Below are 18,127 nucleotides of genomic sequence, written 5' to 3' on the forward strand. Positions count from 1 at the left end.
GGAATCTTGTAACCTTCTTGCATGCTGCATGGGAAAATCCTTGCAGACCCTGCTGACAGTGTCTTCTCAATGAAGCACCTGCCAGGTGATGAAATGCAAATTGCAGGGTGGGGGGTGTCACTTCTGCAACCTTTGGTTTATAGAGGCAAGGTAAGTAAGCCAAAGGAACTCTGCAGCTAAGAATTATATCAAATCTCAGCCGTGGGTGGAAATGAATATTAGAAATTGAGATGATGCAAGAGGATCTACCTATCTAAACACCTCCACTGGAGATCGGTATTTGGGCAAAATCAAGCTCTTTATTCTAGCAGAGAGAGTCATAATGAAAACCAGAATGAAAATTGGAGAGAGAAAAATCAGAGCCTTTGTTGCAGGACTAAGTGCATTTTTGCACACAAGGTTTAAATTGCCTAAATCAGGGTCCCCAACCTTTTTGAGCCTGTGGACACCTTTGGAATTTTGAGAGGGGTTTATGAGCATCATCTCCAAATGGCTGCCACAGAAGCTAGAGCGATACCTCAAATAGCTGCTGCAGGAGGTAGAACTGAACCGAAAACTACCCTCCTCATGCCTCCTGGGAAGAAGGAAAGCTTGAAGGGGAAATGGAACTACACACTGTCTAAGGAAAGCCTGGGTGCTTACCAGTCATCCTGATAGCCAATAATTAGCCCTGCCTTACCATACCCCCACCACTTTCTGAAAAGCTCAGTGGTGTAGTCCATAGTGCCCACAGGCGCCATGGGTGGGGAACCTTCCATTTTCCTTTTAGTGCTAACAACAATTGACCAGTCTAATAAACAATAAAAGAAGCATAAAGGCAATTTAAATCTCACACATGAAAGTTCTGTGGAGCTATGTGCTCAGCAACGATCTACGAACAGCCCCCTTTAGGTGGCAGAACTCCAGGTTTCCCTGTTTTCCATATTCCTATATGATCCTCTCCCTCTAGAATTTGTAAGCCCAAATGGTGTTCTCTCGCATTTCAGCTAGAAGAGGAGAAGAGCAGGTTGCTGAGCAAGAAGCGAGAACTAGAACAAGAGCAAGGTGGTTGGCGGGACCAGCTGGTCCACTTGGAGCAAGAGCTGATGTGCACAAGAGCAGAGAAGCAAGGGCTGGAGCATAGTTGCCATGTCTCAGAAGGAAAACAGAAGAGGTTGGATGAAGAGATGGCCTTGCTGCGCAGGGAGAGGATCCAGCTGCAAGACCAAATAATGCAGGTAGGAGAAAGAAACTAGAAGAGGGAACCAGCCTTCCTTTTATTGCAGAATACAATTCCTCTGTGAGAGGGAGTGACTTATACCCAACCTCCTCTTGGCCCCAGAATATGTCACACCATTGAATCATCTAGTTCAGTATGGTCTACTACAGGGGTCCACAACCTCTTTGATCCTAAAGAACCTTTGGAATTTTGATACAAGGTGGCAGGCACAGCCACAAAATGGCTGCCAGAGGAAGTGGGGCAAACTACAGAATGGCTGCTGGAGGAGCGGTTCAAAATGTGAGGGAGTGAGTTAGGGTTGCTGGGTACCCCTACCCTCCCAGCAGGAGAGGGGGAACCCAGTACTCACTGGTGTGGCAATCATCGCACGTGCTTTAGGCGCACGTGATCCTGGTCCGACGTGATGACGTCACTTCTGGAGGTGACATCACTGCGCTTCACGCAGCAGCGCTTCCGACATTTCATGTGGTGCCGATGAAGGAATCAGCCCATTTGGGGCCCAAAGCAGCCCCTGCAAAGCGCGGGATCAGTCGTGTGCAAAGCATGATGATGTCACTTCAGGAAGTGATGTCTTTGCACCCCTCTGGGAGTGTGCAGTCTGCATGTTTGCCCACATTGCCTGCTGGTGGTAGGCGATTGCCAGATGGTTTGCAACCTCCTGCTGATCACCAGCTATTACTGGACAATGGGGCAAACTGCCAGGAATTTGCCCACCTTTGGAGGGGCATCTGGGAAGCCTAGAATGAGGTCATGCATAACTATAATAGTAACTCTTCAGCATTTCAGGCAGAAGCTGTCTCTTTGCCTTTTTAAATGAACATTTTTTTAAAAAAATAGCTTCTGTCACTCAGTGAAGATCCTTGTGCAGTGGTGGCAGCTGCTGCCAAAGCAACTTCTAAAAAATTTTTCACAGCCAATCAGAATCCCTGCTATATAAAAGCTCCATCTGGCCCTGCCCACCCTCTAGAAACACTTGGGCACCAGGAAAGGTGTCAGCAGGCACCATGGTGCCCACAGGCACCATGTTGGGGAACCCAGTCTACTATGACTGACAGCACCTCTTCAGCACTTCAGGCAGATGCATTTTCAAGTCCAGCTACACGCAATCTTTTTAAGCTGGATACTTGGACCTTACATTCAATGTATGTTTCTTAATATTGATCTCTCCCCATGCATAGTCCCATTATTTGGGCTTTGTTTGTTGATTCCAACCATTGCTTGATTGGCAATATCCCTTAACTTGTTTTGGCACTGAGTTGGAGGCATAGCTCTCCCACACATGCCTTCAAGACAGATGGTCTACAGGGTTGTGCAGCCAGGCTCATTATCAGGATCTTCAGTGCCTGCCCTTGTCTCTGCTCTCACTGTTTTTCTCTGCTTGGTACCAGCTGAACAGCCAAAGGAAAACTCTAGGTGAGCAACTGGCACACAGGCATCAAGAAATGGAGGTACAAGCAGACTCCTTGCTCTGCGCCCTACAGGAAAAAGAAAAGTTGGCTAAAGAGAAGGCACAACTGGCTGTGGAGCTCACTGCACTGGAGAGACACAGGAAATCGCTAACAGATGAGAGAGACACTCTTAGGTACTATTCACCTCTTAGGAAGAAGGAAGTTGGAGTCACCGGTGGTTCCCTGCAGATCTGACTGTGAATTAAATTGAGAGTATTAGCTATTGAATGTGATTATCTGAGAAGACGTTGTCTTTACTGGACACATCTTTCCTCTTCTCTGCTTTAATGCAGGAGTATATAGATAAGTGACAAAACTAAAAAGATCAGGAAGGTTCAGAAAAAATATCAAGAGCCTTCATGCAGGTTCTTGTATGGATTTTTTTACCCCTTGTGCAGTTATTCCAATTTGTTTTTACTGAAAGGACCCACCAGTTTAGTTTCTACTTACTGATTTCTAACCTGTGACCCAATATAGAAGCCCCCTCAAGTTCCTTGTGTGTTACCATTTTTAATAATAATAATAATAATAAACATTTGATTTATATACTGCCCTTCTGTACAATTTAATGCCCACTCAGAGCAGTTTACAAAATATGTTATTATTATCCTCACAATAATCACCCTATGAGGTGGGTGGGGCTGAGAGAGCTCTGAGAGATGAGGATGGCAATAACAACAAAATAACAACAACATTCAATTTGTATACTGCCCTTCAGGACAACTTAACACCAACTCAGAGTGGTTTATAACGTATGTCATTATTATCCCCGCAACGACAAACACTCTGTGAGGTGGGTGGGGCTGAGAGAGCTCCTAGAAGCTGCGACTGACCCAAGGTCACCCAACTGGCTTCAAGTGGAGGAGTGGGAAATCAAACCTGGTTCCGTCTTCCGTAGTTTCAATAGATCTTTCACTGCAGTTCTACAAGGGTCTACCACTTGGAGCACATAAAGTGAGTGAAAAACTAAAATGGAACCACATAGTATACCATGTCTTCCAGCAGACCTCTGAATAAAAACAGCATATGATATGACAACCGTGCCATGCAGTTTATAGGCAGTTCAGTCTAAAGGCTGCATTCAGACCCCACAGATTAGAGTTTGTTCATGATGAACATGAATCTGATTAACTCTCAGGCTGGGGCTCTTCCTCTCTTCTTCCCTTGAGGGTGGCATAACAAGACTGAAGACAACTTTTCAGCAAACTCCAATTTTGTTGTGGAGGCCAAATTTGGTTTGAAATTTCTTTGTTTCTCAGTAACCAAGAAGACTCTTAACTACAGTTTAATCCTGGTTAAAAGTCCCAGTTACTGGAAAAGAAACTCCAGATTTATTTACTTACAGTTTGCCTTTCTGACTGAGACCCAAGGCAGATTACATAGTGTCAATCCATGCTGTCAACAGCTGGGACAAGTGTTTAGATGCCACAACATGCTGGAGTTCGTTGAAGACTTCAATTTTCATTCTGCAGAGCAGTACTTGAGAAGAAGAGGGAGGGACGAGGGAGTGCAGGAGCTCAACAAATAGCCAGGTTTGTGCATATCACAAAGGCATTCATTTGTGACATGCACTAAGCTAATGTCTTGGTTTCTACATCTTCATTTCAACCAAAGATGTTTTCCCTTCTCCTCTTTTGGCCTGTCCAGGTGACAACTTCCTGTACTCACAATTTAGTACTTTTGAGCTAGACTAGATGCATGGAATATTAGGCAAACGGATACTTTCAGAGATATATCTTTCTTGAAAAGCTCATTGTACTCTTCCTGATCTACAAAGACCCTGAGCCTGTGCTAGTCTTGCATTGACTACCAGCCTATACTGTGGATGGGGAGGCACAGACAGGGGTTCAGTGGTGAATTGAGTCCCTATTCAAAACCACCTCTAGAACCAGGGAAATGAAAGCTTAGTTGACTAGCTTGGATTATTTGCTGATGTGCTTTAGAGTGGAGAAGGAATCCCTGGAAACCAGCCTTTTTGAGGCACAAGAGCTGGTAGCTCAGCTGGAGGCCCGCAAGGAACAACTAGAAGGAGAAAAACAAGGCATTGAACTTACCAAGCAGGCTCTCCAAGGTACAGTATGTATAGCACTGAGTCCAGTTAAGAATTTTTGTAGGCTTGACTTTTGCACTGAATTATTACATTGCATGGGAAGCGAATCTTCCACTCAAATCTTAACAATTTAGAATTAGGTACATTGTAAGTGCCGGACTGTAACCCAAATCAAAGGTGCATGGTAAAGTGCAAGAAATCAGCTTCAGTGTGTGGCCACTGATTAATTCAGAAATGCAGTACAAGTACATTTAAAACGGTCTTTCAGACTTAAGAACTTGATATGCTTACGTTTAGAATTGTCTTTTTTGTTTTTCACACACATGCACTGACAGCAAGGGAAGGGCTGAAAACTGCATTGTATCATGTGTGAATTTAGCCTACATTTTAAAAATATACCTTTGAGCTGGCTATAATAATCCTGATGATTAATGGTTGGTAGCACGTGTGTGAATTACCATTAGCACCATCTTATATCAAAGTTAGCACACTGAGATGTGACCAAATTTTATTTGTTTGCATAACTTGGTTGAAAACATTTTATCCTACCCTTTTCATGTTGTTAATCTGGTTTGCAGCATGGTTATATCCATATACGCAACACCAGATGTAATAAATACACATCAGAACACAAATGCCATGATCCAGCCAGTTTTTTCATTGTATCTTGCCCAGTTATCCTCCTCACTACATTATTTATTTATTTGGTATATTTATATTCTGCTTTTCTCCCCAATGGGGACCCAAAGCAGCTAACAATACACAGAGGAAAAATGCAGCAGAACAAAGGGAGGGGAGGATTCTAGTTGGTATGCTAGAAGATCTGCTAGCTGATCTTCTGCCCAGCTCTGGACTTGGATCCTCTGGCTAAGAGCAAAAAAGACAAGAGCCATTCGGACTGTTTCTCTAGGCACACTCAGGCCTTAAATGTCTGTGTGTAGAAAGAAGAACAAACTCAGCAAAATGTTACTTAGCAGCTGCTAATTAGCAGGATCTTCCCTGATTTCTCCCCAGCTAGAAGGTGGGATAGTATTCTGTAGCCCCCATCCCACATGGCTTTTGTGCATGCAGATCCCATCATTCCCAGCATAGCCTTCTTGGGTGGTCAAAGGGACCCTTGTTCCTTTTTCACCAGCATAAAAGTTGGTTGGCTCCAGCTCCATGTTTTAAAATCTCTTTTCTGCTTCCCTTATTTAAAAATGACGATTGTGAAGCTGAAACATCGTTGTTGGCAGCACTCCTTCCCTACACTGATCTTGGTATTACTGAAACTGTTTTGCCACCACTTATATTGGAGAACATGCAAAGATATGTCCAGAATGAAGACATGTTTTCTTTTGCAGTGGAATTGGGGAAAGCTCAGCATGAGCTTGAGCTCCAGGAAACCACACTGAAAAGAGAGAGTGAGATGTTGAAACAGCAGCTAGCCCAGGTGGAACAGGAGTGCCAGCTGGCCATAAAGAACCAGAGGCTGTCTTTTGAGAAGGACCTTGGATGCCTCAGAAAAGAGAAGGTAAGAGCTGCAGGCCTTCAGCCCTGTGCAGACAATAATCTTGGAACAATCCTCAGTGGCAGTTAAATGATATCCAGAAAGCATAATGTCCACTACCCAAATATGAGGACAGTGAAGCCACTCAAAGTTCCTGAGAGGCAGTAGCATCAGCTGTGACGTATTGCCAATTTGCAGCGGTGAACATATTGCTACCATTGATAGTAACTTTGGTTTCCAGTGATCTGAGCATAGTTAAATTAATAGAAAATATCACCCAGCTTTGGCATAGATTTATCAGTCTCCCTTTCCCCATCGTGTTCTGGCTCTCTGGCAAATGCTAACCTGAAACTAGCCACCATCCGTTTTGGAAGGGGAGTTATATAACTTCCTCCCTCTTGTGAGAACATATGTCCTCAAAGCTACCGTTTATATACCCAGGAGCCAATGCATACACATAGCATCAGATTCAAAGAGCACCTATTTGTATAAATTATGGCTATTCCCTTAAAAAAAACTAATGTGAGTTTGATTCTTTCCTGGTATAATTTTTTTTTAAATTCCATTTAACAGGCTCTAGGCTGTCATCTGAGCCAGAGGCTCCTGTAGTGTATTGTCATTCCTAGCACGCTATACTAAGAAGTTCTATATAAATGTGGTTTCATGTTCTATCTGGCTCTTGTGAGTGGCCAGCTCAGTTGAACGTTTCCTCTTGATGTACCTTTGCGGTTACAGTAAAGTTACCTGTTGGTTGTGTACCTTTTGTGTGTCCTCCTCTCTTCATAATACCTAACAACATAGTAGTAGCAGCAGCAGCATTAATAATAATCCTGTGTGGTATGGTAGCCAGAGTATTAGACTGAGGAGACCTGGGTTCAAATCCATGATAATCTGTCAGATTTACTGGATAATCTATGGTGAGTCACCTCTCTCAGCCTAAACTACCTCACAGAATTGCTTGCTTTGAAGAAAAAATGGGAAAGGCCCCCTGAATGTGGTTCTGAGGATCTCATGGGAAGAATTGGTTAACGTGTAATATATAAATACTTAGCATTTGTAAAGTACACATGTTGTGTCTTATAAAACCTTGATCTATACACACAGATGCTCTTGTCACTACGTACATGTGTTTAATGCTTAGAAATTGGGTTTCTGTATATGTAATGTATAATGCAAAGCAGTACTGTACAGTTTGACTGTTCACTTCCTTTCAGAGTGCTACTTGACCTTTTTCATGGATTCTCCATGCTGCACTATAGCTTTTCTCAGCCAAATACAGGAATGAGAAGTTCAGTTAGGGAGCTCTTCCTAGTGTGCTGTACAAGATTATTTGGTAATATCCTGCTGCACTATCCCCAGGAGACGCTGCGTCAAGCACTGACTGAGGAAAAGGATGAGATTGTCCACCATCTTCAGCAGGAGAAGGAAGAATTAGTTTCCAAAAATGAAACTGAGAAGAGAGAGCTCATGGAGGAAATCCTTACTTTGCAGCAGGACCGGGAAGAAAGCCTCCTCCTGTTAGAGAATGAAAAACAAAAGGTTAGGAGAAAGGCATGAAGAGACATTAGAAGGAAGCATGCTTCCCACTTTACTCCCATTTCCTTGTTTTTTTAACAGTATAGATGTTTTAGGTCATTCCTGTCCAGCATGTGACCCCTCGATCAAAGTGTGACCCACCAGCAGGGGCTCTTGGTTTTGCTGCCACCTCAACAATTGTGTGGATCCAGCAGGCCACATCATATGGTTGATGGGCTGCATTCTGTGGGTGGTTCGCAAACTATGCAGGCCTTCTTTAATGAGGTTGCTGAAATTCATAATTACCTGGTTCAGAATACAAACTTACCTAGTTCATAATGCTTGAATGTATCATGAATAAAACAGCATTCTCCTGAGACGTTTTTTTACAGCTCAGAATGTAAAACGGGGTTCTGAGCAAGTGAAGAATATGCTTCCAGTTTAAGATGACATTTCATCTAATCCCCAGACAGACAACTCACAACTCTTACAGAACTAAACAGGTATCTCCTTTAATGGTTTTTGAGGTGCCAGGTACTTGCCGGGACATCCAGAAACCTCCAGAGCATTGGGGGAAAGAATCTGTGTAGTCTCTCAATTTATCTGACCAAGCTCCAGCTAGCCTGGTGATGGTGGATAGTGTTCTCAAGTCATAGCTGACTTGTGGTGACCCTAGATGGGGTTTCCATGGCAGGAGACGAACAGAGGTGGTTTGCCATTGCCTGCCTCTGCAACCCTGGTCTTTGGTGAAGGTCTTCCATCTAGTTATTAACCATGGCCAACCCTGTTTAGCTGCTGAGATTTGATGAGATCAGGCTCACCTGGGCTATCGAGGTCAGGGCCCAGCTAGCCTATAGCTTTGCAAAGGTTTCTTAATTGCTATCCCCCCACCCAAGTCTTTATTTTACTGATCTTTTTAATGTATGGTGGGGGGGGGGAGGAATTCCTTCCACAACCTCAGAATTAAATGCAAATTAATTAATTTGCCTAAATACGTATTTGAACTAAAAAAATTGTTTCCTTCTGAACCTTTCCATAAAGAAATGATTCAGAAACATACTTTGGTAAAGAGATAGGGACTGTAGATTATATTTCTGCGTACAGTCTGTTGCTGTAAGTATGTTCCTATTAGGTAATTTCTGCATGATTTAACATGTTGTATTTAATTTTTTATGCTCTGTTTCAGATCTGTATCAGATTTATGTTTTTTTGCATTGGTGATTGGATTTCCCAGACATAGATCTATTGACTTACACTATGTAATCCTCTTTGAGTCTCCATAAGAAAAATAGACTATGAATAACATAAATAAATATCACCTCTATGATTTTTTTCCTTACATATGGGTTTGCCTTTTCACTGTCTCCAGGCTTTGTCCCAGAAGGAAGTAGAGAAGAATCTCCTTTCAGAGAAGCTGAGTGATGCTCAGCGGGAACTCACAGCTGCCAGAGCCGAAATTGACAGGGTGACGCTGGAAGCTCTGAATAGGCATGAGCTGGATAAAGTGAGCATAATTCTTGAGTACATTTTCATGCTCAGGACAGGAGCGCAATGGCAGAATAGCCAAAAGAACTGGGGAATCCAAGCCTGTGCAGTTTAAACTAGACAAAAGTCTATTCTAATATTCATTACCAGAGTAGAAGAGGAGGGAAAGATCATTTGTCTCCTTCCGTTGCACTATGCTTAGAGAACGTCCTTGCAATGGAAGGCTGCCAGGTTCAGTCCTTAAGGACCCTTAGAAAACTGATGAAAACTTTTGTTGTTGTTGTTCGACCAGGCATATGGAAGGAGTTGGTTTAAATTCTTGCTGCTTAATTGTACTGTTGGTTTTATGCTTTTTAAAAAACTATTGAATGCTGTTTTAGTTTTGCATGGAATTTTTATTGTAATCTGCCTTTAGTTGTAACCTGCTTTAGAAAGGAAGTTAGAATATAGATTTTATTATAATAGCTTGTTGCCACTCTGAGAAATACTCAGGCATCTTAGAACTCCATGCTAATTTATCTCACTTTCTGAAAGCAAGATGGATATTGAAATGAAAACCCACTATTAACACTCATTCAGCTTTATTCCTATTGCTAACAGCTTTCTTTTGGTAAATTTCTGGGATCTGTTTTTATTTTACAATAAATACTGCTTTTAATTCTATGCAGTATTTAAAGTTTTTCCTTTTTCCCAAACTGAAATACTAGCGTATCCATTTCTTGCTCTGCTCACCCCTCCCCTTTTGGCTAATAAATCCCTTTGGTGAATGACCTTTGCTCATAGTGATTGCCTAATATTGGGGCTAGAAAAGTTTCTTGTCTCAACCCAGATTTGCCAGTGACCCATTATGCTTAAGGGGTTGTATATATTCCTGTATAATGTATGGGTCAGCATTCTTGATCTTTGCTTTGCACAGGCACTTTTCCTGGGGTGTGCCTGCTCTATGCCTGTGATGGCACCCTGTGTTCAGGATGTGAACCTTGACTGGTGGGGACTGGAGAGTTGGGTAGATGGATGGTCCTATATAATAGCAAAGAGCCAGTGTGGTATAAGGGTTAGAATACTGGACTAGATCTAAGAGACCTGGATTCGGATCCCTACCACGGGATGATCTGAGGTCAGCCATTCTCTTCACTCTCTTACTTTACCTCTCAGGGTTGTTTTGAGGATCAAATGAGGGGTGGGGAAAATCATCTAAGTACCATTTCGCTCCTTGGAAGAAGATGGTATAGAAATGTAATAGATAGTGGCTGAATGATCTTAAGCAGGCCAAAGTGTAGCATAGAAATTTTTTGTTAGTAATTGTTAGGAGAGAACAGCTCAATTTTGCCCTTCTCCCATCAAACTACAGCTGATCGGCAGTTGCCATTTGGAACCCTTCCCTGCTTGTGGGAAGAGGGAAAATGAGTAGACTGACTGTGCACACCATAGTAGACTTCACAGCCCTGCTACAGTCCTTTAGGTCAGGTAGATGTGGTTGCTAATGTTCCTTGCAAAAAAGAGAAGAACTTGTAAAAAGAATACAGTGGGCTCTGAGAAAAGCCCTGTCAGCCAGTCTGCCCAGCACCAACCTACCTACAGGTTTGGCAGCACCCTCATCCCATTTGAAATTGAAAGGGCAGAAGAGGAGCCACAGGGAAGAGGTACTTCCAGTTCATCTACGGTCTTCAGTGCAGTCCCACATTGGGAACTGCACTTGCACAGGCCAGCCACTCAGAACAGGATTTTTCTCAACTTTTAGGCTATTAAGGGGGGGTGACCTCCCCCGCAACTGCTCTGAGCCGGTTCTTCCCACCGAAAATGGTCATGTGATTAGGGAGGTCTCTCCTTTCTTTCCCCAGTTTATTTTTTGCCACCATGAGGAACAGACATCTTTTCTTTCACTCTTCAGCTTGGTTTTGAGGACTTGTGTATATAGTGGTTTATTGTTACAGTTAGTTAAACTTAGTGTAGTTATAATCAGTAGAGTGTTAGTGTTGATAGTTTTTTTCCACACACACAAAAAGTTGATTGTTGCAGTGATTGGGATTGGTGAGTTACGTTTTTTCTCTCTTTTTGCCCTGGTCCAATCCTTAAGAATTTCGGAGTAATGGCAGATAAATCACTGTTTAAGAAATGTGCAGACTGCGAAACTAAGATGGCCAAGATGGACAGCCATTCACTTTGCTTAGCATGCCTAGGAGAGGGCCATATTGTGAAAAAATGCAAATATTGCCAAGTCTTCACCCCAAAGGCAAGAGGGGATAGAGCCTCCCATTTAAAAGCAATGCTTTGGTAGAAGGCGATGTCCAGCGCCAGTAGCCCGGCAGCGAAAATATCTGCCTCGGCAGAGTGCACAGCAAGAGCTGTATCTGAGCCAGCTTGGGAGCCAGCATCAACCTTGGACCCAAGAGTGGAGAAGGTGTCAGATCTGACCGCTCACCCCCGAGGTCGACAAAGAAAGCGGTCCCGGTCCCAAGAGATCTCAGCTTCAATAGTGAGTGGAGCCTTAATTGAAAGCAGCCCCCCAAAATCGATGGAGAGGGGGTTGGAGTCCACAGCTCTGGTGCAAACCGAGGAAACTCCATCAGACCCACTGCTGAACAAGTGCAAGGAGAAGACCAAGTATTTGGAAAAACCAAAACGTAAGTCTCAGAACCGCCCCAGTCACTTGGTTCCGACACCCACACCTGAGTCGGGTTCAGAGGCACCAATTGCTGTACAGAGATGATTGATCTCCAGATTGCCATCATCTGGAGAAGGAGCCGGCTTGGAAGCAAGCCCTTAAAGGTAGGTGGATCCACCAGTAGACTGGGTATGACAGGCTCACTACTGCCCTTCATGGTACCTGCCATATCCACCAGCTGGCTACCCATATGAGTGGGATGCATATCCACCTTTCCCATATACAACATCAGCTTCAGACTGTATAGTCCCATCAAGATCTCCACTGGTATTCTTGGTCCCATACTGTCATCTCGGATCCAAGATCGGACTCAAGGTAGGCACCAGACATGGAGACATTGGAACATAGCCCAGCGGGCATGTTGGATCCTTTGCCAGAAGAGACTATAGGAGAGGCGGTACGGAGCTCTCCCAATATTGACTTTAAACTGTACTCGGAACAGATGCTCCACATGGCAAAATCCCTCAACATCGATGTCTCCACAGTGCAACAGAAACCTAGAAACAGTATCCAGCAGTACATTTACTCTGATATGCCAGATACAGTGGCCTTCCCAGTGATTGAAGGTTTTGTAGACATCATGGATAACTTGTTCCAGAAACCAGCATTGACTCCAGCAACAGCTAAAAAAGTAGAGGCGCTGTACAAGATCAAACAGGATAAATGCCCTTACCTTTTTACTCACCCTCCAGCTTCTTCAATGATTGCTGAAGAACTCCAAGCAAAGCATAGGCAGGGCACATGGCAACTCCTGCAGATAAAGAGGGGAAGAAATTAGATGAAGTGGGCAGAAAGCTTTATTCTGGATCTACCCTGACAATCAAAATGGCAAACTATCTCACCATGAGTGGCTACCAGATATTTTTGTGGCAAAAAAATGGCCACATTCATGGAGACCCTACCAGAGGAAAAGAGGCCACTTGCTAAACTGATCTATGATGAGGCTTTGGTGCTCTCTAAACAACAAATTAGTGCCAGTAGGCACATGTTAGATGTGTCCACAAGAGGTCTCAGTACTGCTGTGGTTTTACACAGACATTCATAGCTTAGATCTATGGCACTCCTTTTAGAGACACTTAGACCGTGACATGCCATTTGAGGGTGCCTCACTGTTTGCAGAAAAAACCAATGAGTACCAGTCTAAAAAGAAAAAAAGATAGACAGATGGCCAGGTCATATGGGGTCTTACCTGCAATGACTGGAGGTCCTCCATACAGGTGATCGGGAAGGCGAGAGTACCAGCAGAGGCGTGAATACCAGCTGTACAGATTCTAGCCATATCACCAACAGTGTCCCTATAAAACACCCTACACAGGTCAGAGCCAGTGTAGAAGGAAGCAATCTGGACATCCTAAGTCATCCCATTAAAATCAGGCTAACAAGGAACATATGCAAAATCAGAAAGGACAGTTCTGACTAACAGCGCAAGAGGCGGTGGTCTCATCGCTGTTTGAAAACAGGTTGTCAACGTTTGCCCAGGCATGGCGGAATATTACCTCTGATTGTTGGGTTTTGTCGATAATTAAAATGGGTTACAGGTTAGAATTCTACTCCTTGCCTCCTACTTATTTACCTTATCAGGCCCCCAATAACACCCTCCCTGAATTACAGGAGGAGATTTTTTCCTTACTGGAAAAAGGAGCCCTTCAAAGGGTGTCTAGTTTGGAAACTTCATTTGGGTTTTTCTCATGTTTTTTCTTGGTGAACAAGAAGGATAGAGGGAAAAGGCCCATCCTGGACCTAAGGGGACTGAATAACTATCTAAAAGTTTCAAAGTTCAGGATGGTCACACTTCCTTGGGTCATTAACACGATTTCTCAGGATGCTTAGTTTGCGGTCCTAGACCTACAAGATGCTTATTTCCATATATCCATTTGTCAAGAACATAGATGGTACCTCACATTTATATTCAATAGTGAGATATTTCGATGTGTGGTATTGCCCTTTGGCCTTGCTACAGCACCTCGAGTATTCATGATGTGCATAGCAGTGGCCGTTGCCCATTTGAGAAGGTTGAGTTGTTCTGTTTATCCCTATCTTGATGACTGGCTGATCACTGCTAGTTTCCCCATAGAGTTGGAAGAATATATAAGCATCATCTTAAACACATGTGAGTCCCTGGGGCTAGTGGTTAACAGGAAAAAGTCAGAGTCGGTACCCAGCCATACCATAAAATTTATAGGGGCTATGCTGGATTCCATGTCAAACAAGGCATTTCTACCTCCTGACAGAATTGCCCGTTTGACTTCTCTAATTAGACACTTTCAGTCCAGTAGGTTCCAATCCACACAATGCATACAGGTACTACTGGGGTTGATGGCCTCGACTACTGCAGTGGTTCCCTTTGCACGTCTGGAATTCAATCCTCACGTACCAGGTTTTCGATTTCTAGAAGAGTCTGGAGATCACTGACGTGGTGGTTGGACGATAATAATTTGTCCAGGGGAGTAAGCTTTGGGATGCCCTGTCATGACACTACCTTACCACAGATGCTTTCCTAGAGGGGTGGGGAGGCCATTGGGAAGATTTATCAGTAAACAGGGTCTGGTCAGAGTCAGAAAAAGAGAATCATATTAATTTTCTGGCACTCCAGGCTGTTTATTATCAACTCACTCTCAGATATGCTTTCGAACAAAAGGGTCCAGGTTTTGTCAGACAACACGACCACTGTATACTATATAAACAAACAAGGTGGGACCACTTCAAGAAAGCTCTGTGAAGAGGCAATTCATTTATGGGAATGGTCGTTACCCGTGGCATTACCTTTTGCCAGCGTAGACAACACGAAAGCAGATCATCTCAGCAGGAAATTTGTTCCAGGGCTGGGAAAGGCAGGAACTTTCTGGGGGATGCTTTCCAGATTCAATGGACAGGAGAATTGTTTTATGTTTTCCTTCCTATGCTGCTTATCCACAAAGTGATTGGCAAGATACAAGCGGAACAGACCACTTATAGCCCCCTTTTGGCCACGACAGCCTTGGTTCCATATGCTAAGACATCTGGCCAAGGTGCGGTATATTCACCTGCCATTGGAACCAGACTTGCTCACTTATGGGCACACTCAACAACACAATTTGGAAGAACTACACCTGACGGTGTGGTTCCTAGGGTAACAGGAATGCAGTTCTCTGAAGATGTGGTGAATATTTTACTCAATGCCCGCAGACTTTCCACTAGAAAGTCGTAGATACATGCCCCTTATCAGACATTTTTGACTATCTAGTATTCCTGTTATCTTCGGGATTAGCCTCACCCTCGATTTAGCAGCCATATTAGGTTTTCATAAAGACATTGATGGAAAGATGGTTTCCCCCCCACTATTTGTCGAAACTGTTTTTAAAGGACTTATATAACTTGTACCCTCCAAGAGGTCCGATAGTTCCCCAATGGTCTCTGTCTCTCTCTAGCATTAGCAAAGTTAATGTTGAAGCCCTTTGAACCATTGACAACTTGTTCTCTGGCCTTGCTCTCAGCAAAAGTAGCATTTTTACTGGCGATTACGTCAGCCAGGAGAGTGGGAGAACTTAGGATACTTAGTATAGACCCCCCCCCCCATTTCTTCAGATTTATCCCAATATGGTGGTGATGCGCACCAGTTTGCACTTTTTACCCAAAGTTGTTTCCAAGTTTCATGTGTCACAAGTCATCACTCTTCCTGTGTTTTTTCCAGACGCTTCTACCCCCAAAAAACATACACTGCACACGTTAGATGTTAGAAGAGCTATTTTATTTTACAAAGATAGGAGTCAATCCTTTCGTAAAGATTCAATGTTTTTTGTCTGTCACTCAAGCTCCAATAAGGACAAGAGTGCATCCTCCCAGACAATTTCTAGATGGGTAGTGTTTGCAATTAAGCACTGTTACAAGATAGCAAATGTTCCTTGCCCCTTTGTTCTTCAAGCTCATTCGACGAGGGCACAGGCAGCATCAACTGTATTCCTGCAAGGAGTTCCTATTACGGACATCTGCCATGCTACAATGTGGTTGTTTGGAGAGACCTTCGTGAAGCATTATGCAGTGGATGTCAATTCCAGGAGACAGGCAGCAGTAGGCCAGGCAGTCCTGCAATCTCTGTTCCTTTGAGAGTTCATCCCACCACCAGGTGAGTAGCTTGCTATTCTCCCAATGTGGGACTGCACTGAAGACGATAGATGAAAACAGGGTTGCACTTACCTGTAACTGTTGTTCATCTAGGTCTTCGTGCAGGCCCACATTCCCCCCCCCCTCCTGCCCCGCTGTTAAACTCTCTGATGTTACTGTGGGAGTTGTGATGGCACAGGAGAACTGGGGAAAGAAGGAGGCAACCACCCTAATCACATGACCATTTTCAGTGGGAAGAACCAGCTCAGAGCGGTTGTGGGGGAGGTCGTCCCCCCCTTAATAACCTAAAAGCTAAGAAAAACCCTGTTCCAAGTGGCTGGCCTGCACAAGCACAGTTCCCAATGTGTGCCTGCACGAAGACCTAGATGAACAACAGTTACAGGTAAGTGCAACCCTGTTTTCTTCTTCCTTTTCTGGATGTCAGTGAAGTTCCTCAGCCACCATCTCATCAGTCATGCCAACTACAGTCATCACTTGGCAAGCTAAGGAAGAGGAGCAGAACAGTACTTTTTTGCCAGAGGCATAGTATTTATATACAGGGGACTACTCGTTTGCTAAATAATCTCAGTATACTTTTGGTTTCCTTGAAGTATGGGTAACTGCCCTACTTCAAGGAATAATCTGCAGTACAACTCCCTTGTACTGCAGTGGGAGTTTTTGCCTGAATAATGGCATGAGTTTTGGACTAGGATTGCCAACTGACCTGGAGAAAAATGTTCTTACCCTGTCTTATTGAAGTTTCAAAATCAAAAAGAGTCCAGTAGCACCTTTAAGACTAACCAATTTTATTATAGCATAAGCTTTCGAGAATCAAGTTCTCTTCATCAGATGCCTGAGGATTATTGAAGTTTGACATTCTCTAGAAGGGGAAATTGATCAGATAGCAGAGACTGGGGATAGCTGGAGGATTTGTTGTGTAAGAACACTCTGCTGACCATGGACTTATTTGACTCAGGCTTCTGCTAACTCTCTCCACACATTGCTTCCCAAAATGTATCATAAACGTTTTGTGTATAAATAGTCCATTGTGGGATTGTTTGGTTCTGCCTTTAAATAAGAAACACATTGGCAGTATCAGCTGGGGCCCTATCATATCTCCAGAGAGATCAGTTCACAAGCTCACAAGGCAGAGCCTCCTAAGACAAACCAAACAAACAGCACAACAAGGGTGAGAAATCCCCACCAGAACAAATCTGAAAAGCATTTCAGCTGGAAAGACTGACTGGGAACCAAGGGGAAGCCAGTTTTAAAACAAATAATTCCTCCCAAGGACTGTAAACAAGAGCCCACCCCAAACGCTTAGAATGGCAGAATGACAGAAATGGATGTGACTTGCTATCAAGGGGATTTACAGGCAATTTCTAGCGACCAAAGCTGTTGTAGCCTACTAAGTCTAAAACTGCTAGCCCTTGTGCCTTTTCACTTAGTGGAGAACAGCTTGAGCTACATAGATGACTATGATCCGTCAAAACAGAAAGTCTGATACAGTGTGCCATTTTCTGTAAGGTCACACATGACAAGGGAGGACTCTTCCAGGCTGGAACGGAGCAGGGCGAGGCAGTGAATCCAAGCCAGGCACTTCTCCCCAGGGCCAGGGAAATGTTGCAATTCATCGCTGGAAGCTGCATGGCTGTGTTCCATGGATGGTCCGATCTCTCTCCCCCTTGGAGAAGCTTGTGTGTGGCTTGCAATGCTGTGAGCAAGTTCCTGGCATCAGAAGAAAAGATCTTGCCCAAGAGCTTCTCATTTCCTGGAGTTCCCCCTCCCTGAATCCCCAGAGGAGCTCCCTTCAGCCTAGATGGCAAAACAGTCTCACAAGTTCAAGTAACAAAGTATGTGTCTCCCCCATTTCACTCTGCGAACGAGCATCCCTAACAGAGATTTCCCCAAGAGCTGAGTGGGTTTTTTTTCTGATTTCCAGTTTTCCATTATTATGGCTAAACTTCTTCCCTGTCACCTGCAGCTCATTTTTTTTAAAAAAAGAGCAAACTATTATACTTTGATTGGAAGCACCCTGAAATGCCCAATACAAAGTGGACTGAAAGGACAGCCGGTTTTAAAAAGAAATCACTTCCCTTGTAATCAGTTGGGCTCACCTAGTCTAAATCATAATAGCATCTTATTTCTAGCATTTTTCTAGCATCTTATTTCTGTT

The 18,127-nt window shown here is 43.7% G+C and overlaps 1 protein-coding gene across 1 annotated transcript in view; it reads left to right on the forward strand.

Annotated features, from left to right (window-relative positions):
• LOC129332946 (rootletin-like) overlaps positions 1-18,127 on the forward strand; it is a 106,125-nt gene that overhangs the window by 52,150 nt on the left and 35,848 nt on the right. Inside the window, exons 17-22 of the mRNA XM_054984266.1 lie at positions 987-1,217; positions 2,608-2,801; positions 4,611-4,738; positions 6,061-6,230; positions 7,566-7,745; positions 9,091-9,225. Of these exons, the coding sequence (XP_054840241.1) occupies positions 987-1,217; positions 2,608-2,801; positions 4,611-4,738; positions 6,061-6,230; positions 7,566-7,745; positions 9,091-9,225 (1,038 nt within the window). The remainder of the gene's footprint in view (positions 1-986; positions 1,218-2,607; positions 2,802-4,610; positions 4,739-6,060; positions 6,231-7,565; positions 7,746-9,090; positions 9,226-18,127) is intronic.

Source organism: Eublepharis macularius, chromosome 6 (genome assembly GCF_028583425.1).
Source record: "Eublepharis macularius isolate TG4126 chromosome 6, MPM_Emac_v1.0, whole genome shotgun sequence".
Taxonomy (NCBI): domain Eukaryota; kingdom Metazoa; phylum Chordata; class Lepidosauria; order Squamata; family Eublepharidae; genus Eublepharis; species Eublepharis macularius.